Genomic DNA, 24,206 nt, shown 5'->3' with positions numbered 1-24,206 from the left:
GTAATATTGATAGCAGCAGTTACCAACTGTTCTTAAAACTTTGTCCTTAGGACATGGGAGGCTGAGCTATGCTATGCAATCCATGAAGCATTCATTTATTAAACTGCATTATGGTGCCATCTCGTGGAAAAAGTATTAGGGCACCATACTGGTGCCAGACGTGGTCTACACACGAGCACTGTGAAGAGTCACGGTACAAATTACTTGATAACGTTTGTTGTCTTTTCGTTGACATTTGATTCACTCTAAACGTATTGCCTTGTAATTTAGTGGGTAAAAACAAAGAAAGCACAAATTACTAAACCAAGAATCACTACAAAGTCTTACAAATGAGTGGCTAAAATAATCTTGTTTTGGTGGGTAATAATACCCACGTAGCTCATGTTTGTTCACATATTTACACTTTAAATAGAAAGATCCAGTGGTCACTTCTGCAGGTCTGTGAGGTGTGTCGAGACACGGAGGGCGTGTTTAGAGACACGGAGGGCGTGTGTTTAGGACACGGAGGGCGTGTTTAGGTCACGGAGGGCGTGTTTAGGTCACGGAGGGCGTGTTTAGAGACACGGAGGGCGTGTTTAGGACACGGAGGGCGTGTTTAGAGACACGGAGGGCGTGTTTAGAGACACGGAGGGCGTGTTTAGGTCACGCAGGGCGTGTTTATGACACGGAGGGCGTGTTTAGGACACGGGGGGCGTGTTTAGGACACGGAGGGCGTGTTTCCGGAACATTGGGAAGACGAGTCAGCCGTGCAGGGACGTTCATACGGGCTTCAGTGGACAACTCGTACTTGTACATATTACGGAATTACGGGGATTTTTCTACGTTATCTGAGACGGTAAGAGAGGACGCGCCGTACTGGCCCCGTTCTGTGAAGAGTTTCGTGTCGTCGGCGCGTTTTCTCTCTGTTGTGTGTTTCGAGGCTGTTTTGAGGCTGGCGGCTAGGTTGCTAACGCTAGCCCGCGTGCTAATGCTAACGGAGCCGAGCCGCCTCGCCCGGTACGAGTTCTTCACGATAGCCGCTCCATCACACTGTAACTGTAGCGCTTAACTTCATCAACACTAGCAAAACATGCGAGGAAACATTAATAAAGTGGCAGATTTCTGATCATAGTCGGTTAACTGGATCTAAAACGTCTAGGCATCGACCGTTCAGTTCATGTGAATGGAAGATGGAAAGTTGTTCACTGGTTTCAATCGTTCGATCTCTCTCTCTCTCTCTCTCTCTCTCTCTCTCTGTCTGTCTAACATTTACTTCGCTCCAGGTCTTCAGCTGTACAACTTAAACTAAAGTTGAAGTCTCTGTGAACACGGACCACCGTGTTTCATTCAGACGACGTGCAGTGTGCGACTATTGATCAGACGTGGAGGTGGAGATGGGGCTGTAGTGGTGGAGATGGGGCTGTAGTGGTGGAGATGGGGGTGTAGTGGTGGAGACGGGGGTGTAGTGGTGGAGATGGGGTGGTGGAGACAGGGGTGTAGTGGTGGAGACATGGAGGTGAAGATGGGGCTGTAGTGGTGGAGATGGAGACGAGGTGGAGACAGGGGTGTAGTGGTGCAGACATGGAGGTGGAGACGGAGACAGGGTGGAGATGGGGCTGTAGAGATGGAGACGGAGACAGGGTGGAGGTGGAGATGGGGCTGTAGAGATGGAGACGGAGACATGGTGGAGGTGGAGATGGGGCTGTAGTCATGGCCAGATGGAGCTCTGCGTGCAGCCCAGTTCGCCCTGCATCAACAGATGATGATCACCTCGGTGTGTGGTGCTCTTATGATGGCCGTGTCTCTGGCGTTATTTAGCACACTGTGTCCATGTAGTTGGTCTGAAGAAGAAGGTGCTTCAGTAACATCGTAGGTCGTGGTAGTTGTGCTTCTTACACAGTTCTGCATGAAGCAACATGTAGCAGCTCGGTCGTACTGGTCTTTCCTGTCGGAGGAGTTGGCTGCATGATCGATGCCGTTTAGTTTTGCCCCGTCTAAGAACCAGTAGAAACCAGTTAGTCTCGGCGCCTGCTGCAACCCCTTCCGGTCCTGTGCCTGAATCCGCGGGTTTGACCCTAATACATGTTTATCGTTATATTGTGAGAGAGGCCACATCTGAGGGTGTTGAGGTGAGGATGTCCTCGCTGTGTTGAGGATGTCCTCGCTGTGTTGAGGATGTCCTCGCTGTGTTGAGGATGTCCTCGCTGTGTTGAGGATGTCCTCGCTGAGGTGAGGATGTCCTCGCTGAGGTGAGGATGTCCTCGCTGAGGTGGGGTGAGGATGTCCTCGCTGTGTTGAGGATGTCCTCGCTGTGTTGGGGTGAGGATGTCCTCGCTGTGTTGAGGATGTCCTCGCTGTGTTGAGGATGTCCTCGCTGTGTTGAGGTGAGCATGTCCTCGCTGAGGTGAGGATGTCTTCGCTGTGTTGAGGTGAGCATGTCCTCGCTGTGTTGGGGTGAGCATGTCCTCGCTGTGTTGGGGTGAGCATGTCCTCGCTGTGTTGGGGTGAGCATGTCCTCGCTGTGTTGGGGTGAGCATGTCCTCGCTGTGTTGAGGTGAGGATGTCACCCAGTATATTGAACAGCGGTTTCTGTGGTTACCCGCACGCACGCCCCCCTCTCGTGCGGCTAGTCCCCTCTGTTGACGGCAGCTTTTTTCATCCGGAGACTTAAAGGCGGGAACAGAAATGAACACAAACAAACTGAAAATTGGCTTCAGATTGTTACCGACCAGAAACGGAACCGACGAGTCAAATTAACTGTCGTGAGTGGGGAACATTTGCGAGGAGTTAGCAGCTCCTGCCTGTAGTGTCGCCTCAAAGCCCAGCTGATGAAGATTGGCTCCTGTCACCTCACTTGATAAAGTGGAAAAAGTGTTTTTTAAAAGCCTGATTTGTTTGCATTTTCCTCCAACTCATTTGTTTTTTTGTTTTTTTTTTTTTTTTAGAATTTACATTAGCAGCGTAAGTTTTTCTTTCCCGAGCCCCTGGAGTTGTGGTAGTGTGTAAGAGCGCGCGTGGCGTGAAGATGAGTCTTGACGTGGCTCCCGCCGGGCGCGTGTGCACGCGTGTTTGTGGTATGTCTTGGGATCGCGTGTTTTTGTGCTAAGCAGGAAATGGGTCAGCGCTTTGGGTAAAATTAGTAAAAGGATGCAAGGAAGTGACTGTAAGGCTGAGAATGATGCAGTTAACGGAGTGTAACACCGTCACGAGTTCTGCAGACCTGTTGGTAGCTAAAGGAAGCACATTTTGGATTTCTAATTTTTTTCTAAATCTAAATGTCAAATTACTTCTGAGGGAATTTGTATTAATGAATCTTGTTTAACATGTGATGATGGCAGGTTCCCCATCACACTCGCAGGCTTTGACGTCACTGTTGCGCTTAAGAGTGCTGACGTTGTCATATGGTTCTCTGCTCATTATAATCTGGCCACCACGTCTTCAACTACATCATCCCAGGGATGTGAAACTCCTCCTCCTCATTCTGATTGGGGCTGTTTCTGTTTCACATTATTACTTACAGGAAGCATGGAACCGGTACTGCTCACACTTAGTCCTTTAACTGTAGACCTTATAAGGGAAATGGGGAAACAGTTCCTAGATCAGTGGAGTTGAACTCTTGTGGCTAACAATGCTAGGGTGGCTAGTTAGGGTGATATTATCGACCCCACTTCATTCCCTTGTTGGCCATGTTTGAATTCTCTAGTTAAGCCATCAAGTGCAATTCTGTGCTATAGAAGATGTAAAGATTTGAGCTGCACAGATGTTTATTAATTTATTTTAGTGAAAAAGCACTATACGTTTATTTGAGCATCTGGCCTGCTACTCACCGGTGAGTTTGTCACGTTTGATCTTAAACCGTAAGGCTCTTTCATTTTTTCACTCAGGTCATGCCGTCTTCTTTCCCTGAAGTGAGCCCTTGGTATTAAAAATGAATCCCATTTACAGTGACTGAAGTAGTGGTATACTTACATGGGGACACGGAGGACTACCTCAACACAGCCGCCTTTTGTTTGCCCTGGCTGTGTCCTCGGGGGCAGTCGTTGGCTGTGTCCTCGGGGGCAGTCGTTGGCTGTGTCCTCGGGGGCAGTCGTTGGCTGTGTCCTCGGGGGCAGTCGTTGGCTGTGTCCTCGGGGTGGGGTGGGGGGCAGTTAATGAGCATGTGCAGTGTGGCTTTGCCATTTTGTCCAGTTTAAAACATTGTCAATGAGAGACGCTAATTATGATGACGGTATCTGTATCAGATTGATGCACTAATGAACTTGATCACAGTCTGTGATAACGGTTGCCATTATAAAGCTATCCTATTATGTGATTATGGATGACCGTGTACTCAAATGGAATATTGGTGCATGGGGTGACCATATAAACATGATGATTAAAATGTAGACTGACTCCCATTGCAGTGCTTACAAACAAATGCTTATTCCCAATAACAGCAGGCAGACCTTTTGGACTGTGGAGTAACCTGTAGTGTATTTAGAGTACTTCAAATAAGAGAATTGTAAGAAAAGCGTGCGTTCGCCCGTGTTTGATGGGAAGGGTGGTGGTCCCCCATGGCCCAACAGGCCCACCGTACCCCAGGAACGCTCAGCAGGAAGCAGGGTGTCCTAAAATCCTTGGGTGACGGTTATAGGGAAAGATATGTTTTGTTATGAATATACCATTAAACATTTTAAATGTTAAGGTGGTAGGATCTGAAAAACAAGCCCTGAATTATGTTCATGTTGGCATGTGATTAAAGTATGTGAATTGCTGAAATTGTCAAAATTCAGAAAACACCATTGGACCCCTTTTGGAAATTCTTACGCCACTATGTGCTTTGGTCAAGTGAAGGCTTGAATTCACTTTATTCAAAAGACTTTGATGATGCTCACTGTGGATCCACTGGTTTGGGCCTTTTATTTACCCACCTTTGTTTAACAGGATTTTGGTTGTGTAATACGTTGCCATAATGGTAGTATTAGTTTATGAGGAGTCTGGGAGCAGAAAGCACTTCCTTATTGACATGCTGCTTTCAGTTTGTGTGGTTGCTCTCACCGTGGTTGAAATGCAGTGATGCGAGTGTAAGACAAGCGTCGTAATTGGGACGTTGGAATATAACCATGTATGGCGTTAACTGTCTCGGGCGAAAGTGAAATTGAAGTTCTTGCTTTCCCTGGATGCATGAGAACACTCTCTTGCTTCTCTCTTTCTTTCCTTTGCTCTCACTTATGTCAGTGCTGAACAATGTGCCTGGATTTTTATAGCAGCCCCAAAAAAAGCCCCATCGCATGCTGACCAGTGACCGCTTCAGCGAGGCGCCGGACCCGGTGCCCAGCCCGAAGCAGAACCCCCCTGCTCGGTGCCCTCTACACACCACATGTCCACTTCAGAACGAGCACCACCAGCCTCTTCCCCCGCCCGTGCTGACCTCTCTAAACGGGTCCAAAGAGTCCAGCGACAAGCGGCTGGCGCGATCGTGCAGCCCGCCGCCTCTAAATTCCTTTCATCGTCGGCCATGTTGTATTTGATGGAACTACGCCAACCTGATAAGAACTCGTTTTGGATCGTTGTGAAAGGACGGTGCAGAACTCTCTCACCCCCCCCCGACCGCGCGGGTCAGACGTGCCGCGGTGCTCTCAAAGCTCCTTTGTGCAACCCTGAGCTCAGGAACCGTGGAGATGGCCACACACACTGGCCACAGAGACCTTGTCCGTCTCTCTGATTGATTGATCGCCCAGGGAAGAGAAAGTTGGCTGTCATGAAAAGACCACAGTCTGCGTCTTGGGTGATGAACCTTCTCTGGACGTTGAAGCGGAAGGTTCAGCCCAGATCACGGATTAAGCTTTAGTCCCTCGTGTGAGCTGCGGTTAAGCGATCATCTGAGCCACAGTGCCAGGGCTCTGCCTGTTTGGGATGTCACATTGTCCATTTCTCCCCCACCACTGTCTTCTAAGCCACGTAACTAAAATGCTTTTTTATGCAACAGGAACCTTGGTTCAATGTGTCCGTTTATAAACGCGCTCGGAGTCTGTGCAGTGTTGGGGGCCTTGTGGTTTGGAAGTGTGCATGACTCTTTATCATGCATGTGTGTGTACAGCATAGCAGCTAATACTGTTACTGGCTAGGAAAGTGTGTGTGTGTGTGTGTGTGTGTGTGTGTGTGTGTGTGTGTGTGTGTGTGTGTGTGTGTGTGTGTGTGTGTGTGTGTGTGTGTGATCCTCAGCACTTAACAAGTCCAGTTAATCGGTCCAAATCTGTCACTGTCCAGATGTAGTGATGGCCTTTTCTCTGAAGGAGATGTTTGTACAAAGATAAAGGTGCTAAGTCGTGTTGATTGATGATTTACTACATATGCCAGAAAACATAAGGCAACAATATATTAATGCTGTCATTTTGATGGACATGTAGATGTTTTAATTGACATAAAGGGTCTCAGGCCCGGTACAATGTTGAGACATTTCTATTACCTAGTTGTATTATAAAACTATGTGCCAAAACAAAACCCAGCACCAATTCTGATCCAAAGTTATTGGCAGAAAGATCTAGAAATGGTCCAACTGTGGTTCGCAGGGCAGTTGATGACTGCATCAACATGGGCCAGGACACGCGCAGGAGAATCGTCTGTAAAAAGAGCCGCAGCGGTGCTAAAAGATGATTACTAGATGGGTAGGTCCCAACATTCCTTGTTTGAGAGACGTAGTCTTCTTTCCGTCAGGGTGAAGCACGCTGGCCTTCTCGTCTGTCGGCCCACACGCGCCTGCCTGGCAGTGACCTCACACCTGCATTCCCTCGAAGGCCTCCAGACTTAACATGGGCTCTCTGCCAGACCCTGGAAACATAGGAGGGAAAACAATGTGTGGTCCTGATCTCCATCCATCCTCTGTCATTTTTTATTTTAATTGGGGGTTTGTGGTCCAGTTTGGGTCAGAACAAGCATGTTGGATGGCCCCCAGGCCCGATAAACTTGTTTTTGTAACAGATTGTTTAGGTCGACAACTTTGTAGTCATCTCTTACAAACATGGCTGGTCTCCATTGTAGAATTTTAGTGTTGTGGGGTTTCCTGGTGTTTTAAGAGCTTTTGCTGTTTAATAACTCTGAAATGAGCCATATGCCCCAATGTTACTCTTAAAACTTCTCTCATTAAAAACATCCAGCGGCATTTTGATACAGTATGGTCCTTTTGGTCACTACCACTCTCTTCCTAAATCTCTGATATCTCAACATTCTCCTCTTAATTAATATCACATAATTTGGGAATAAAATTGATCTTTTAAACCGGAGATCTGAGAGCTTTATAGGAATGAGGAAGTTCACTGTTTTGGTGATGAGCCCATACGAAACGTATGTGGCTTGATGAGCAGAATTTGAGCCAGCGGGCGATTTAGAAACGCTTGAGCTCCTGATCTGTGGTTAGTGCAGCACTACTAAGTGCTCACTAGACTAGTAGGACATTCTTTTCCTCCTCTGGGCTGATTTAAGGCCCGTAGGGAGGGACCGCTACAATTTCTTAGAGAAATCAAGACCACGCTGAACACGATGAGGTCGTCGTCATTATCCAATTGATTTTCCAGTCATGTTGTTGGTCGGCGTTACCAAACTCAAAATATGCTGTGGTTTGGTAGTCCAGGTTCCTTCACAGCCGTGTCGCTAGCAGACGGTTGATTTTCCAGGGGCTGGAATGTGGAGTAGAGTTTAAAGAGGTCAAAATTGGTGCATTTCATCAACCGTGTGTTTTTGAAGAGATTTCCTTAGACACATTGTCTCGTAGTAAATTTGGGCCTACAGCTTAACGATCTGCATATATTGCAACATTGTGTAGTTACCAAATTAGGCCTACATGGGTAGAATTCACAAGTTTAGTATTAATAGAAATTAAGATTTTGTATGTTGCTGCTTTTTGTCCCAAAGTCCCTGACCATTTCAATCTCGGGCTGCTTATTTTTCCTCCTCACGTTCAAATAAAGGGATTCCAAACACAAAAATCTCACATCTCACTGATGTCTAATGAACGAGTGTTGTGTCACCTGGTCAGGAACCGAGACTGCGTGGCTTTGGATTCGTGCTTTTTCGGTCTCATGCGAAGTCTTCATTGTTTCCTTTTAAAAGAACACGTTTGTACCCTCCACCGCTCCGCTGCCCAAAACTCCTCGGTTACTGCCGCTGCCACAATACGTGACCTTGTATGTCGGGCCTGTGCAGACCCGCTGCATTGTGTGATTGTCTTTAGAGACCTGCAGTTACGTAAGTGAACTGAGCGTCGCTTGTCTGGCCCGAGTTTCAGTTCTCCCTCGGTCTGGTAAAGTTCCGCGTCACGGCGTGTTTCACGTCTGCTGTCATCGGCCCTCTGTGCTGCCGTGCTGGTTATTATATGGATATATTAGAGGAGCCTAGATGGTTTAGTCTCATCAGAGCACTTATAGGCTCTTGAGCGTGAATAATTAGCGTCACGGGGGGTTTTCCCCTTACCGTCCCACAGTGCAGACTGATGTCTCTCAGTACACAGAGTTGCATGTTTACATGTAAGTATTGTTGTATTGTGTAGCAGTCAGCAGGTGTGTTGGGGCCACACCGTGTCTCTTCCGTCGTGCCTTGCGTCTCTCTAAGACCCAGAGCAGCACTCTCTCCCCGCTGCACTCTCCCGTCCTCTGTGCTTTGAGACCAGTGTCGTCTCCTCCGTGCGTTTTGTACATAAAAGGTCACGTTTGGCCAGCCGGTCGGTTCACATTTTCTTTCTCCCCTCCTCGATTAATGCCTGGTGGGTTGTTTGGTGGACGTTGCTAGGCAGCATGTTGGGGGGGGGGGGGGGGGGGGGAATATCGGCCGCAGGGCCGTGCGCGTGTCTTGGGGCTCCTGTCTGGCACTCTGGACGCATCGCCAGGGGCCAGCCGGAGCTCACAGGCCGTGCACTCGCCCACCTGACGTCTGGTCTGGAGTCACGCCTGGGCGTCTGGCTCGCTCTCGTGTCCTCTGGTCTTCCTGTCTGGTGAATGCGTGCGCGCTCGTGTCCGCCGAGCATCAGGAACCCTGTAGTTCTGACCCTGCACTGAACCCAGAGCCAAGCAGCTAACGTGGTACCGTAACTACATGCCATGACTAAACACAGATGGGGGTGTGTGTGTGTGTGTGTGTGTGTGTGTGTGTGTGTGTGTGTGTGTGTGTGTTCAAGAGGACTACAGTCTGAACATTGTCCCTGATTTGTTCTTGATGTCCTTGTCTGGGCTGTGCTGGTGTCCAGTTGTCTACACAACCTGCTGTTGCAAGTGCTTTGCGTAACACAGTTTTCAGTGAGCAACACCGTGTAAAGCTGAAGATTGATGCTAAAGTGATTGGAGAATCTCAGGTGATTCTGCTGAAGAGGAAATTATGGTCATCACTGGATTATTGTGAAGACTGTTGCGCAGTGAAGTGAAGCAACTTTGAAACGCTGTTTTAATCCCCAGCGCCCTCGTGTCTGTCCTCGTCCTTTAAGTTCTCGTGTAAGTTCAGCCACAGCCAGGCTGCTGGTCTACCCGTAGGGTCCGTTTGTCCCCCGGGGAGGTGTCCCCTGGATGTCCTCCCCCAGGTTTCCTCTTCACACATGCCAAGGCCATCAAATAGCCAGTATTGATCCTGTAGCTTTCCTGTTATGTCTGTAACATCATAATTGGCTTTCGTAACATTTTGGCACTGAGAATCTTCAGCTGTTTTTTCACATTTTAAACATGAATATCTGACGTATGGTCTGTGTTGTGGGTGTTCTTTAGTAGTCTATGAAAGGTCACTTTGATCCATTACAGACTCCTTTCAAGAGTGTGACAGATCGAACCACCTCTGAATTCTCCACTGGTGTTGTGGTAGAGTTGCACAAAGGTGTGTTACGCCACCTGCTCCCAGTCACTGTGAATCATCGCTCTGGAATTCTCCTGCCCAGGCTGCTGCAAGCTATTTCAGGCAGAAATGTACTGGAGGGCTTTAGGAGTTTATGAGCGTGTGAGTTTAGCCATGCTCTTCTATGTTTCTTCACTTGGGTGCGATGTTGGTAGAGTAGAGATGGTAACTAATGGAGGCTGACTTGTGGAGAACGCCTGAGATTGACTTGTTTTCTTTTTATGGTCCCAAGCGTATTTCATTTTATTCTGTTTTATATGTTCAGTGTTTTTCCTCTAGTGTATTGTTTTGCAGTGTCATGGACTACACTCCATTGAAGCTTCTTGCCGACGGCCATGTTGCCTTGCGTTGCCGTGTCCTTTGGGCCTTGATGCTCCAGCCCTAAACTAACCATCATTCACAGGAAGAAGATGAATCTCAGTGTGTGTTCGACCTCCTGACTGATCCACCTGTTGTGTTGGACCTTTGGGCAGAACCTGTTGCAGTCGGGCCTTGTGTCGGGCCTGCAGTGGCGGTTTCGGAAGCACGTAGCCCAGCATGAGAACCTCGGTGAACTTGGGCTGTGGTGCTTTTCTTCAACAGTCCATTGGTCTTTTTGATGACTGAAACTTGGCCCATGTTGGTCACTGTATGATGTAGTCATGGCTTAATAACTAAAACCATATTTGACACGGAGCCTCTTGGAAACAGCAGAGAAAGAGCTGAAGACCATGAACTTGTTTTCTTCTGAGTTTTTGTTCAAATTTTGCCTTGAGTTATAACCGTATGTTGTGTTGAGTCAACGGTTCTGTTCCACCTTTTTGTATTTCCTTTTCAAATAAAGACGAGCCGGTAGTCCGTGGCTCAGTGTGCTCTCGAAGTGAGACCCGCATAGCCGAGGGAGCAGCTCGGGCGTGTGAAGGTTTATCAGGAGACAAAGTCCACATTATCTGCTGGAGTCACGCCTGCCACCACACCCGCTAGCAGGAACCACTTCCTGAATGGTTCGGGCCCTTTGGAGATGGAGGTCTGGTTGCTCATCTATGGCTGAGGCTGTGTGACTGCGCTGGTGTTGGCAGGAAGGAGAGGTCTTATTTGTGATGTCCAGCTTGAGGAAAAGGTCTGAGTGACTACACAGATTTGGATTATGCCTATGTGGTTATGTGGTTTGCTAGAATGAAACGACGGCTTTGTTTATGACATTCTGTATTGCCTCACACTAAGGAAGGTCTGATCCTGATGACACAGTCTGTCCAGAAAATACGTTCTCCCTCACAAAGTCAGCTAAGCAGTTAAAGAATTGACTATGCCAGTGTATATTGGCCTGATTGACTTCTATAAATACATGAACTTTTTACATCCTGTCTCTGTCCACTTCCTCTTCTAGGAGAACATAATGTTCTTATGTGGATATACTCCTGGTTCCTTTGAATGCTCTTCTGAGTTGTAATGATTACCAAGTGGAAACTGCAGTCCAGTTATGGTGATGTTGTTTCCAGTAACTGCTGGTAATTCCCCGCTGTTGGGAACTGGTACTGTGGACGTAGCCCAGTTCCACCGGACAAGGCTTCCATTTTTTTCCCCCCTCCACACACATTTTGTAAAATTCTGAATCGGTCCAGCCAAAAAGTTTAGAAGTTATTCCAGTTGGATGTCAGGTGTTTACATTGGGAAGTGTCATCATTTTAACTCTGAGCACAGAGAATATTCTCTTGTAGCTCAGATTTGTTTTAGAAGTGAAGTAAGACGATCCGGCCACGGAATAAAAAAGGCTGGTGTTGAAGTTTATATGAAGACAGCTGTTTTGGTGAGGGTCATACGCCCCAAAGTGTTTATTTTTCATATTTTTTCCCATGTTTTCCATTCGTTACTCAACCTTGCACAAGTTGAACTTCAAAATCTCTGGCTGGTCCCTTGCAGTGGTTTTCTGTGTTTGGGTTGGGCTCGTCCAAATGCAGAGGTCTGAATTTTAAATGACTGCACAGTGTGCAGTGGGGTGCTGTTATTGGAGGATTGGCCAATATGTACATTTGAGACCTTGATGTGACTCATTAAAAGCAAATTAATTTTATTTTATGTAGGTTTAATGCTGATCCGTATTACTTTGAAATTTCTCTGAAATTTAAAGTGCATTATAAATAAAATCTATTATTATTTTTTATTAGTATTTAAGCATTACTTTATACATTGTTACTTTAAACATTCTCCAGTGAACTTTACATAATCCAGTAGCAGGTATAATGTACCTTTTGTGTGGTGTCTTAAAGTATGAGCACCTTTTGTAAGAACTTGGTATCACAACCAATTCGAATGTTAATTGGCGAATTGAAAATCCATGTGGAATACTGACCTACACTGTCACTTCTGGCCAGTGTGAAATAATGTGTATTATTTTTGGATATGAATCAAGTAATGAGGTGGTTGCCATTGGTTGCCATACTGCCATTGGTCTGTAAAAGTGTCTGAAGTAGTACCAGACCTGTGTGAAAATTCAGTGATACTGGTTTTTTAAAGCTGAACAATTCCTGTGATCAATAATACTGTCATTTTCTGTGATTTGTCAAACAGCTGATACTGACAAATTCATGGAACCTCAGTGCTAGAACGTTTTTTATCAAAGCATCAGTCAGACCATCAGCCAGACCTTAGTTTGGATCTGCCAAAGCTGTTTGTTTAATGTAATAATCTGTCTATCTCTCCCTCTCTCTCTCCCTCTGTCTCCCTCTCTCCCATGTAGATATGTTCAGGAGGGTCGTGCGTCAGAGTAAGTTCCGTCACGTGTTTGGTCAGGCGGTGAAGAATGACCAGTGCTACGATGACATCCGGGTTTCTCGGGTCACGTGGGACAGCGCCTTCTGCGCCGTGAACCCCAAGTTCGTCGCCATCATCGTGGAGGCCAGCGGCGGAGGGGCCTTCCTCGTCCTCCCTCTCCAGAAGGTACGAGACCCCAAACCCCCCACGACCCCGTTCCCTCACGTCGCCTCTTGGCCGGGTCGCTCAGGTACCGGCTCCGAGTCCACCACGTTGTGGAAGAGTTGCGTTTACATAGAGTTTGGCAAGATGAGTGTGGGTAGCGGATCCAGCACACACACACCACACACACGGTGCCTGTGTAAGTAGAAGCGTTGCGGTGCTTTTGGGGTTTTGGTTGTTGGCCTGCTGGGTTTTACACTCTACACACATCTGTATTTACTACAATACCAACACATTATATGGCACATAATCCAGATACCACTTTACACCCAGGGCACAGGGAGGGGGGCGGAAGTGCAGTCTGTAATACACAGAATATGAAAAGAGGTAGGTAAAAAAAGGAGACAGACACAGAGAGAGAGAGAGAGAGAGAGAGAGAATGTTGTCCTCAGCATTACAATTCCAGTTTGTTTTTACACTTAAGTGGGGGGGTAATCCACTTTTGCTATAGCACGGACTTTTCCTCACCGCTGTTTCAGTCCAGAACTAAACCCACTTCCTGCTCTGTTTTCTCTGCCCTACTTTAACAGTTTCCATTTTCCATTTCCCTTGTTTTCAGAGAACCGTTTTTGTGTCTTATATACTTCCATACAGTTCATCTTGAGGAAAGCCGCCACCTCCCAAGGACGCCGGTATAAACGAGTGTCTCCGCCCATCTGGCATGAATGCCCCGCCCCTCCGCTAACTACGGGGAGTGGCCACTCCTGGTGGATTACGCCCATCTCGTCTAGTACCATGTGGGCGTGGCCCAAGGTCCCCACTAGAGCTGAACAGCTCCTGGGAGTCCCGTCCCCACGCAGGCTTGAATGTGCTTACCGTCACATGCGGTTTCCTCCTGCTGTTGGTTCTTCAGTGGAAACGCTACAGTACAAACATCACCCACGTTGTATGTGTTTACGCTTCCACTCGCCGTGAGAAGGTTTCCCTTTCAAGCTGATCTAAGGCAACGTGATTTGACCCGCGGAGCCGTTGTAAGACGGAGGGCAAAGTTGATGTTTGTTCAGTTTAACAATCCTGCTGTGAGCGTGTGTGGGACGCAAGCAGAGCCCTGTTGATTCAGCAGTTACAGGACCATCTCTGAGTGAAATATCAGTCCTGTCATGGACACACACACACAGGCCTTTAGCGTAATTTGAGCTTTTTAAAGCGACGATCAATCTATCACACAGTGATCAATTTAAGGGACCGTCACACACCCCGGAATGTCGTTTTTGGCCGGTCATCCAGCACGCGACTGACGGGCCACGCGGTGGTGGTGATTACAGGGCTCTGGGTTACCAGCGTGACAACTGAGATGTTGTCTGCTGTGTGCGTGTGTCTGCCTGCGTGTGTGTGTGCATGCGTGCGTGTGTGATGTGGTGGTGATAATTTGCTCTGCCTGACTGAGTGTGCGTCATTGCCGTGAGGACATCTGCAAGAAGATACTGTGTCTTTCGGTTTCTAAAAACTTAGTTTTACTCTTCTGTCTGTTCTTTAGTATATCAGAGTGTTTTCATCTATCATGGCTGTTCAGGAATGAGGGAATTTTCCAACCTTTTTGTACCTGGGGATGTGCTTGTACTCGTCTGTCCCCACACACACACACACACACACACACACACTGTGTATCTGTCTAGAGCCCGTTTGTCTTCTCAGACCCTCTCCCCGCTGCCTCTCCATGCAGGTTCACCCACCGTGGGGATCTTTTGTCTCCGTGCTTGCGCGTACATGTCCCGGCCCCGCCCACTGCTTTGCACCCCGCCTCTTCTCAGCCCGGGGGCTCTCCGTGACTCCTCCCTTGTGAAGGTGCAGGTCGGCCCTCAGGGGGGACCTCTGTCTTGCGCTCCGTCTCTGGGGGGGTCTTCGCCAGCTGATTGTTCTTCCTGCTTTTCAACTCCTCTAGATTCCGAGACTCATCACTTATCTGACCAATCACACGTCCTCATTCTTGCATTCTTGTTTTTCCCCCTCTCCCTTCTTCTGTTCTGAAAGCAAACATGCTCCCTTATTACCATATGAAGGGAACTGCAGGGGGTGTGTTGCTGTGGTAACTGCCCCCGCCCCCACTCTGGCGTGCCTTCCTCTCATCCACTCAGTGGGCTCCATGCTGAATGGTGTGAGAGGCTCCGCCCCCTCCACCCCAGCGATGCTCGTTTCCCCGTTTCCCACTGACCCTACAACTCTCACCCCGACTTCCTCCCAACGCCACACCAGTAACCGACCACGCTTTGAAGTGGCCTCACTCTCGCCAGGGCCGAACGTAGAGGTCGCCGGCTGACCCCGTGACCCCCCCCCCCCCCGGCGTCTTCTCGCCCGGCCTGTGGGAGTGTGGGGAGAGGAAGTGAAGGGGGCGTGCGGAAGGGAAGAGGAAGAGAGGGGTGGAAAGAGTGAGACAGGAAAAGGCATGAAGAGAGCGGGAAAGTGAGACGCGTGTAAGCGCACACACTTCTGTGTGTGTGGTGTGTGGTGTGTGTGGTGTGTGTGTGTGTGTGTGTGTGTGTGTGTGTGTGTGTGTGTGTGTGTGTGTGTGTGTGTGTGTGTGTGTGGGAGACTGCACGTGTCCTCTGGATTCCCAATCTCTATTCCAGGAGCCCCTTCCTGCCCGTGCTGCACTGGGTCTGCTGACTGCAGATTTTACCATATATGGTCATCCTCGGCTCCCCGCCTGTCAGCCTTCCAGCCTTGTTTCCTCCTGTCCCCCTATTGGCTGAGGCACGAGGACGGCAACCAATCGTGGCTTTAGTGGCGGGCTGAAGGCGGTGTGGAGTGAGTGGAGAGGGGTTTGCCTTTATTTCAAGTCAAGTGTCTGTCTGCGTTTTCTCTGTTCCTCATAGCGCTGGTCACTGGGGAGGAAACTGCACTTTCTGCCTCACTCAGCGCTGTGGCTTTTAGCGTCTCTCTCTCTCTCTCTCACACACACACACACACACTTACCATTCTCTGCTGCTTTGTCATACGTGACTGCCTACTTCCTGGTTTCTAATTAGATTCCCTCTGGAGCTCCTTGGCCCTGGACCAGCTGATTGGCTGTTCCAGTACAGAATCAGTGAGAAGAGTTTTCATTGGCTCGCCTTTCTTGTGGTTGGAGCCAGGGCACAGCTGAAGTCTAACCAGACTCGGGGTCAGGGACCGAGTCAGGACATCGGGACACGGACATTTCCTCACTGGCTACGCTAGATATGCTGGAAGTGTGTGTGTGTGTGTGTGTGTGTGTGTGTGTGTGTGTGTGTGTGTGTGTGTGTGTGTGTGTGTGTGTGTGTGTGTGTGTGTGTGTGTGTGTGTGTGTTGAACGGCCCTTGGTGGAGGTGTGTCGCAACTCTCTTCTGACATCGACCCGTTACATTGTGGGTTTGATCTTTTGTAGCAGTTCAGCTGTAATTATTTAGCCCGTGAACCATTGTCTCACAGATGGAATTGAACACTGTCGACTGAAGGTTTGGTTGTGGTGAAGCGGCCAGCGGACACGGTGACGCCCCCCCGCCCCCCCTGCTCGTCTCCCCTGGGCTCCTGGTGTCGAGGAATTCCTCCGCTTTTTCACGGCCGTGCGGGTCAGACGTCAGGGTAAAAAGCCCCGCCCCTGTCCCCGCCCCCGCCCACCCTGCTCCCGCCAGAATCATAGCCAGCGGAATGTTGGGCTGTAGTGGTGTTTCTCCGGTTGCTATGCAACGGGGATAATGGCTCGCATGTGTCTGCTGGCGTCCCGAGTATCGCCACGGTGCAAAACGATCGCCACGGCAGCGCTGGGCGCCTGTACCGTCTCTCACGGTTACTGCGATGTTCTTGAAGAATTGTCCGGATACATCAAGGCACAGAAGGCTGGTCCTTAATGCAACACTGTCCTCAGTCCTGAAGGAGTGTTTCAGTAAGGGCTAGCTCTATGTTTTATGTTATTCTAATTTAATTATATTAAATTGAACATTTCCATTAATGAAGCTGATTTCTTAGCTACCTGTATTGGTAACCTGTAGCAGTAGCAGTGTAGTGTTACCATGTTAAGCTAATCATTTAATTAAAACTAGCAGGACCCAGGGGTCACTTACTTAAAAGCTTTAACTGTTTGTTGTTTATAAAGAACAGACCTCTGAATTCCTCCATCTCAGTCTGGTATACCTCAGGGAGTGTAACCCCAAGTCAGAGACCCAGCACCCAGGAGCACTGCAGGTTCGCTCTGCTGCGTGGGCAGCCGCCATGCACGCGGTCTTCCTCCTGGGTCTTCCTCCTGGGTGTTCTCCACGGCCAATCGGCTTCTCCTATATGCCATTCAAGAGCATCTGCAGGTCCCACCCCCCGCTGACTGCACTAACATGCAGAATCATAAGAGTCATAAACCCAGAGACTCAAACAAAACCGGGCCGAGTTATCTATACAGATACTGACCCAGTGATGTGTTTAGCCTGCGTTTGGATAGCGGGTCCTTGGGCTGTGCCTGCACCCTGTGCCTTCCTGTCCCGCACCGTGCGGCTGTGTGGGGCGGTCTTGACAGTCGCGAGAGGCGGCGTCTTCCACTGGCACCGTCAGTGCTGGTCCTTCCTACCTCCTCACAACTCCATTTAATTCCATTTTGTGCTTGGAACCACGCCCGCCTCCTGCTGGCCCCGCCCCCTGCTGGCATGCGTCTGTGCACGATCCCCCTCGTTCGTAAACTTTTATTTCACGAGGGAGACGCGTGCGAGTCGGCCCCCTCCCCTCCAAAGGCCGTCGGTCCTGTTTTTCTCGTTGGGCGGGAGGCGTCGTGCAGATCACATCACTGCACACACACCAGGGGTGTTCGAGTGTCATCAGATGGAAAATGCGTTCACGTGTACTTTTGCAAGGCGGTGTTCCGTTGCCCGGACATGTCGGTGTGTGCGTACTTGCGTGCGAGCTCAAGTTGTGGGCGTGTGGGTGTCCGGAGGCGGTGTTCGTTTAGCTGGTGGAGGTGCTTCTGTTGGAGTGGAGCGTGTTGCGCTTTAAGTTGCACTGGTGATTTACCATCAGTGTCATCACAGTGCAGGCACAGCATGTTAACAGCCATAAGGTGTCACACACACACACACACACACACACACACATGTGGCTGACCACTTCATCACCTGCTCCCTCAGCATGCATTGTCCTGGAGGAGGTCAAAGGTCATGGCCAGGCTCGCCTGTATTGTCATCAGGGCGTCAGCTACTGGAGAACAAAAATGCAGGCTACCTGCGTGTGTGTGTGTGTGCGCAGAGAAACAATCAACTAAGGTTGTTGAATAAGGGGGTCCGTAAAGAGGGCTGGTGAAGCGTCTGTGATAAAAACGGACATCTTCTCTCCATGTGCGGTGCCTTCCCGAGGCCGTGCGGTCCAACACTCTTCCCCACTGCGGAGAAATGTGAGTGTTTATCTCATGGTGCAGGAATGCCCTACACCCGTGCCTGGCCACACGCGTGCAAGGAAAACGCAACGCTGAAGCCACGTCGCTGTCTGGCCCTCGCGTGTACCCGTCTCACTTCAGAACCACGACTTTGTGTGTCTCCTTTCTGAAGTATGGCGTGTCCTGCGTCTAAGGGAACACACTGATCCAGGATCATTTTCCTTCCTGGCTGTGTGTTGGTGTGGTAGAGTTTCATTACAATGGGAAGAGTTATAACTGATCCTGTATCTGGGTCTTGACCCTGTGATTCTGGTGCAACTTTGTGCGTCCTGGTGTTGAATTCTCTCTCAGCCTGTAGAAGATGAAAAGCTGTGGTTTAGTTTTCCTGATGTCGTGTTTTGTGGTTCTGTTTGTGTGTTGTTCGGGTCAGAAGTACGTTCTGGTATGACCTCATGTCTTCTGGCTGTAACCGTCTCATTTCTATGTGAAAAACATCCTCTTTAATCCCCCTCTTTTTTCTCCTCCCCCTTCATCGTCCTTCCTGTAGACGGGCCGTATAGACAAGTCCTACCCCACGGTGTGCGGTCACACGGGGCCCGTGTTGGACATCGACTGGTGCCCCTACAATGACCAGGTCATCGCCAGCGGTTCTGAGGACTGCACCGTCATGGTAGGCCCGACGTATGCGCCGCTCTTATTTACACAGGTGTGGGTCCATCTCACTGAAATAATCACCACAGGAGGGAAGAGGTATAAAAATCCTGGGTTTTGGTATAAAAAAATGCATTTAATAACGTCCTGTTTTCTCTACTCATCAAAAGAGTGATCAGAAGTCTGTGTGTGTGTGTGTCTGTGTGTGTGTGTGTGTCTTCACCCACCCTGTACTTTGACTCCTGTATTGGCCGTTGTCATGCGGTCGTGACTCATTACCCCAGCAGCAGCTGTGATGTCAGCAGGGATGAAGTTACTGTAAATCTGACCTAAACTTGCGCCCTGCTGAACAGTTAAACCAGTCCTTTATAGTCTTTACAGTTTATGCCATATTCTCATAGATATTCTCATAGTAGATGTTTTTTTGCAGGGTATATGCACACCATGCTAACTTTTTACCATGCTAACTTTTTACCTTTAAGACGTTCTTGAACTGAAGGTCCACTTGTTCTCACCTATGTGAGGTCGTTTCACTTGCTCACCCAGGGATCTGTGTCAGCCGGATGGTTTTGTAGCAGGTGGTTGGTTTCGGCTGCTGGTTCCTGGTCTGGTTATTTCAGGTCCAGTTCTCATGCCGTCCCTTCCTGTTCTCATACTTCCCCTCTGGTGGTTATAGATTTCCCCCTGCACTTCAAAAACAAGCTTAGTTACTTTATGCTTTTGACAGAATTCTGTTGATGGTACGCAAGTAAGGAATCAAAAAAACCTCTGAAGTGCAAGCATACAGATGAAGAAAGTATGGATATGTGGGTAGAGACAGAGAAATACCTTCAAATGAAGGCTTGACTATTTTTAAGTCCCCAACCACCTGCTGTAGTGTGAAATTTTAATATCAGCTTTCTAAGACTTTAGATTGGGGGCAAGAGAAGGCAAGACCTTCCTGTTGCGTTCAATTCAGTGACAACAACAGAAGCCTCACTAGACACCTTACGAATTATAGTGAGATACGTTAGGAATTCTCAGTGCAAATGTGATGCCATTGCGGTACTGGTGGTCTGCTGCCCCCTTCAGGCTAGTTATGGTAAATGCAAGTGTATGTTCTAGGTTCTGAAAGTAATCTAATATCATAAACTTGTTCGGAAATCGTCTCCGGTTTTTGACCCATCCCAGTCATAATGCCGCCCTTTTCCGAAGGAAACCCGAGAATGGCATCTCAAAGCCCTAGAAGATAAAGCACGGAATGAAACCGCTTGTGATCATCCTGAAGGTAATGGCTTCTTCTCTTGTCCTGCGTGTCAGGTGTGGCAGATCCCAGAGAACGGCCTGGTGACCTCCATGGCGGAGCCCGTGGTGGTGCTGGAGGGTCACTCCAAACGTGTGGGCATCATCACCTGGCACCCCACCGCCCGCAACGTGCTGCTCAGCGCAGGTGAGCGCCCACACCCTCGACACACCCTAGGCCCACCCTGCACGCCCTTAGGCCCCGCCCCTGCCTGCCGCCCTTAGGCCCCGCCCCCGCCTGCCCGCCAAACCCCATGATAGAAATGAAGGTTAAGTGGTCAAAGGATAGGCGAGTCAGCCCTGTAGACGTTGTAGATCTAGTGAGTATGGTGAATACACACCCAGTACAAGTGTCAATACAGGAAGTAAGAATGCTGAGTGTATTAGCTGTGCAAACGACACAGGAATTAAAACCTACACGGTTTATTTTTTTGTGTGTTTTTGTTGTTCTCCCATTACGTCTTCGCATACGTGATCATGGTACAACAACAAAACAAACCCCAGCTAATTTCCAATAATTTCCCCGAGTTTTGCCTCGTAGAACAATCTTCATTCTGCTCTGTCTCTATTTTCAAAGATTGCCACTGTTCCTCCTATTTAATCCCTTGCTCCAAATCTCTCATTCACTGTTACCCTCCTATTATTCTCCTGTAAACTCTAACTCTCTCTCTCTCTCTCTCTTTCTCTCTCTCCCTCTCTCAGCTAGAACCATTTTATTCAAGTATTCAAGTTTGTCTCAACTGATTCTCCCATAGTTATTAAAGTTGCTCTAAGCGTTAGGTGGTTTGGGTAAACGATTCACCATTCAAGGCGGCTAGTTTGAGCCTTTCATCAAAGTGAACTCATTCATACAGTCTGTGTTTAATATTTGTTTGAGTGTTTGTGTATTGGGTGTCATGGAGAAGAAAGAAACCTTCCTGTTTTGTAGTTTTATACTTTATCTTCCTGACCAAATCTGCTGTGCGAAGTGTGCATCGTGCGCCAGTGTAACCGTGCGTCGTGTGTCGGTGTGTATCGGGTGTGTTTTGCGACCCCGCGCTCATCGCCGCCCCTCCCCCGCTCTGCCACGCAGGCTGTGACAACGTGATCATCATCTGGAACGTGGGTACTGGCGAGGCTCTCATCACCCTGGAGGACACGCACCCGGACGTCATCTTCAGCGCCTGCTGGAACCGTAATGGCAGCCTCATCTGCACCGCCTGCAAGGACAAGAAGATCCGGGTCATTGACCCGCGCAAGGAGGAGGTCATCGCGGTACGGCCACACCCCACACGCCACGCACACGCACCCCACACGCCACCCACATGCCACGCACACGACACACGCGCACGACACACGCCACGCACACACCACACGCCACGCACACACCACACGCCACGCACACACCGCACGCCACACGCCACGCACACACCACACGCCACGCACACACCACACACACACACACTCACACACACACACAGGTCTGCAGGAGTCGGCTGTGTGATGAATACGATTGTTAGAATTCACAAAGAGTGGTTCAGTATCCCAGTTACAGATGGAATATCAATATTACACCAGATTTAAAACTCTTGTCTAGAGTCCTCTGTGATTTGTGTGTGTGTGTGTGTGTGTGTGTGTGTGTGTGTGTGTGTGTGTGTGTGTGTGTGTGTGTGTGTGTGTGTGTGTGTGTGTTCTGATGCAGGAGAAGGATAAGGCCCATGAGGGGGCCCGACCCATGAGGGCCATCTTTATGGCTGACGGGAACGTCTTCACCACGGGATTCAGCCGCATGAGCGAGAGACAGCTGGCACTATGGAACCCGGTACACACACACACATATATATACACACACACACATATATATATATACACACACACACACACACGTGTGCATTCTTGAAGTGACATGCTACGTGTCCCTGCTCTGTGTGTGTGTGTGTGTGGCATTATCAGTAGTGATTGAATGTCTTCCACTATTGTAATGGAGCAAATTGCAAGCCCATATAAGAATGGACAGATTTGCATGTGTTTTCGGACCTAAATCTAGAGATGGACAATACAGGGCTCCAAACTGCGACTAAAATGTTAAAGTATTCATTTGTGTGTAATATAATTTTCACTCACCAGTGGTGACGGGTGATTCAACAGCAATATTATTTTTATTAATTTTTTTATAGGTGAGGATTTTTTGTAATTGGAAAAATATCCACCATTTTCTTTTGATTTGTAACTTGTATGTTAAAAGTTAAAGTGTACGGTGTAGCTCCCACTCACATGGACGTTGTCCATCAACAAACGTGGAAATTCCATCACCAGCATGACTCTCAATAGTGGAGCTGAGCTGAAACTTTAGTATAAGCGTTAGCTTGTTGAAAATGTGAAGTGAAAAACATCGGATTTATTCAACACGGTCTACATCTGTCTGACCCCACAAAACAAGTCGTATTACACAGAGTGCATCCTTAATAACAGCCTACACCTCTTGAATGGGTGTTTATACCATGCACCAGTTTGTAGTGGTCAGATTTTGTCTCAACATTTCACAGGTCCTTCAATAAACCACAAAACAAGGTTGTTGATTAGGATGCACTTAATGAAATACTGCTTGTTTTATGGAGATATGATGGATCATTTAAAACCTGTTGAAATTATTGCAGAAAAACAGAGTGGCCTCCAGGGCCTTTACGGCCAGCACTTTTGTCTATGGTAAGGTAATTTGTAGAGGGTCACTTAGACGCTGTAGTAGTACATTTAAAATAACGTGTAATTCCGAATATGCGAACATGAAGCCAACTTAACCACAGTTAGAAGGAAGAGAAAGACATCAGTCATGTTGGATGGCAGAGATCCTAAATAACAGCTGATCTGATGTGAGTGTTGCAATGTTTATTAGTTTGTATAATATTATGGTGCCTAGATAAAGTTATCAGCGCCTGATATTTTTTCCCTTCAGGAGCCACTGGTGCCTTGAGTAATGCAATAGAGAATCCCCATTGACACAGCACGTCAAAGAAATAGTCAAGTTTGAACTAGAGAGAAATAAACTAATTCCTTGCAAGCTTCTTGTGTTGACAAATTAACAAACAAGATGTATGTCAGTGTTGCAGGTTAAGGTAAATCCAGAGTAGGAGGAGCTTGTTTTGCCTGACATCGTCCCATTTCTCCTCCAGCAAAATATGGAGGAGCCCATCACCGTCCATGAGATGGACACCAGTAATGGTGTCCTCCTGCCTTTTTACGACCCCGACACCAACGTGGTCTACCTGTGCGGAAAGGTAAGCGCCCTGCTCCACGTGATATCCAAGGGGCGGGGCTTGACTAAGCCCCTCCCTCGGGTGTAAATTAATTTACTGTTCCTGTTTTTAAATACCCTTTCATAACTACGTACGCATCTTATCACCTCCTATGTGGTAAAGCTTTTCTCTCGTGGATCCGTGGCTTATGTCCAATAAAAACGAGGTTTTGAAGCGGTTGAATTGGGCGTGGCCACCCGCTCACCTGGGCGTTGCCGGCAACTGTGTCGTTGGCAGGGCGACAGCAGCATTCGCTACTTTGAGATCACGGAGGAGGCGCCGTTCGTGCACTACCTCAACACGTTCACCACAAAGGAGCCACAGCGGGGCATGGGGTACATGCCCAAGAGGGGCCTGGACGTCAACAAGTGTGAGATCGCCAGGTGGGCGGAGCCTCCCGACCCCGCCCCTGCACACACTGAACAGATCAGCACTCGCACAGATGCAGCACGTCACGCCTGAACCTGTGAGAGTAACGAGTGTTCACACGTTACTCTCACATTACTGTCGCTGAGGCTTAGTATCAACACAAAGATGATGTGTGGAGCGAGATGCCGTGAGTTTGCAGGGGAAGTGGGAGTGACCATTCTGTAGTGGAGCTGCAGTTTGATTGGTTTGTTGTCCCGTGGCCCCCCGTAACTCCGCCCCCCCTTTAAACGGGATACTGTTCAGTAATGCTTGCCCTGCATGGCTTTGGACATTAACAACTTGTCCTGTTTCTTTTCCCAGGTTTTACAAACTGCATGAGAGGAAATGTGAGCCCATAATCATGACTGTGCCAAGGAAGGTGAGCCCTCTTCATGTAGTGCTTATGTTCACTTAACACTAGAGGGCGCTAAGAGCACGAGAGCTACAGCATTTCTGACCATAAAGACATGCAAGCTGAGCACTGACTTTAGATCAAGAGCAATGTG

General features: G+C 48.6%; 1 protein-coding gene across 2 annotated transcripts in view; it reads left to right on the top strand.

The window, feature by feature from the left end:
- coro1ca (coronin, actin binding protein, 1Ca) overlaps window positions 1–24,206 on the top strand; it is a 34,035-nt gene that overhangs the window by 3,168 nt on the left and 6,661 nt on the right. The window contains exons 1-9 of one of the 2 annotated variants that reach the window (XM_076987232.1): window positions 685–835; window positions 12,545–12,744; window positions 18,636–18,758; window positions 20,039–20,168; window positions 21,093–21,274; window positions 21,702–21,821; window positions 23,170–23,274; window positions 23,530–23,675; window positions 24,022–24,079. In XM_076987232.1, the coding sequence (XP_076843347.1) occupies window positions 12,547–12,744; window positions 18,636–18,758; window positions 20,039–20,168; window positions 21,093–21,274; window positions 21,702–21,821; window positions 23,170–23,274; window positions 23,530–23,675; window positions 24,022–24,079 (1,062 nt within the window). In that variant the 5' untranslated portion in view covers window positions 685–835; window positions 12,545–12,546. Of the gene's footprint in view, window positions 1–684; window positions 836–12,544; window positions 12,745–18,635; window positions 18,759–20,038; window positions 20,169–21,092; window positions 21,275–21,701; window positions 21,822–23,169; window positions 23,275–23,529; window positions 23,676–24,021; window positions 24,080–24,206 lie in introns of those variants that run through there. The other variant, XM_076987231.1, reaches the window with a different exon arrangement.

The sequence above is a fragment of the Brachyhypopomus gauderio genome, unplaced genomic scaffold (assembly GCF_052324685.1).
Source record: "Brachyhypopomus gauderio isolate BG-103 unplaced genomic scaffold, BGAUD_0.2 sc51, whole genome shotgun sequence".
Lineage (NCBI taxonomy): Eukaryota > Metazoa > Chordata > Actinopteri > Gymnotiformes > Hypopomidae > Brachyhypopomus > Brachyhypopomus gauderio.
The sequence above is the reverse complement of the archived record's forward strand: the minus strand, read 5'-3'. Positions and strand labels throughout refer to the sequence as shown.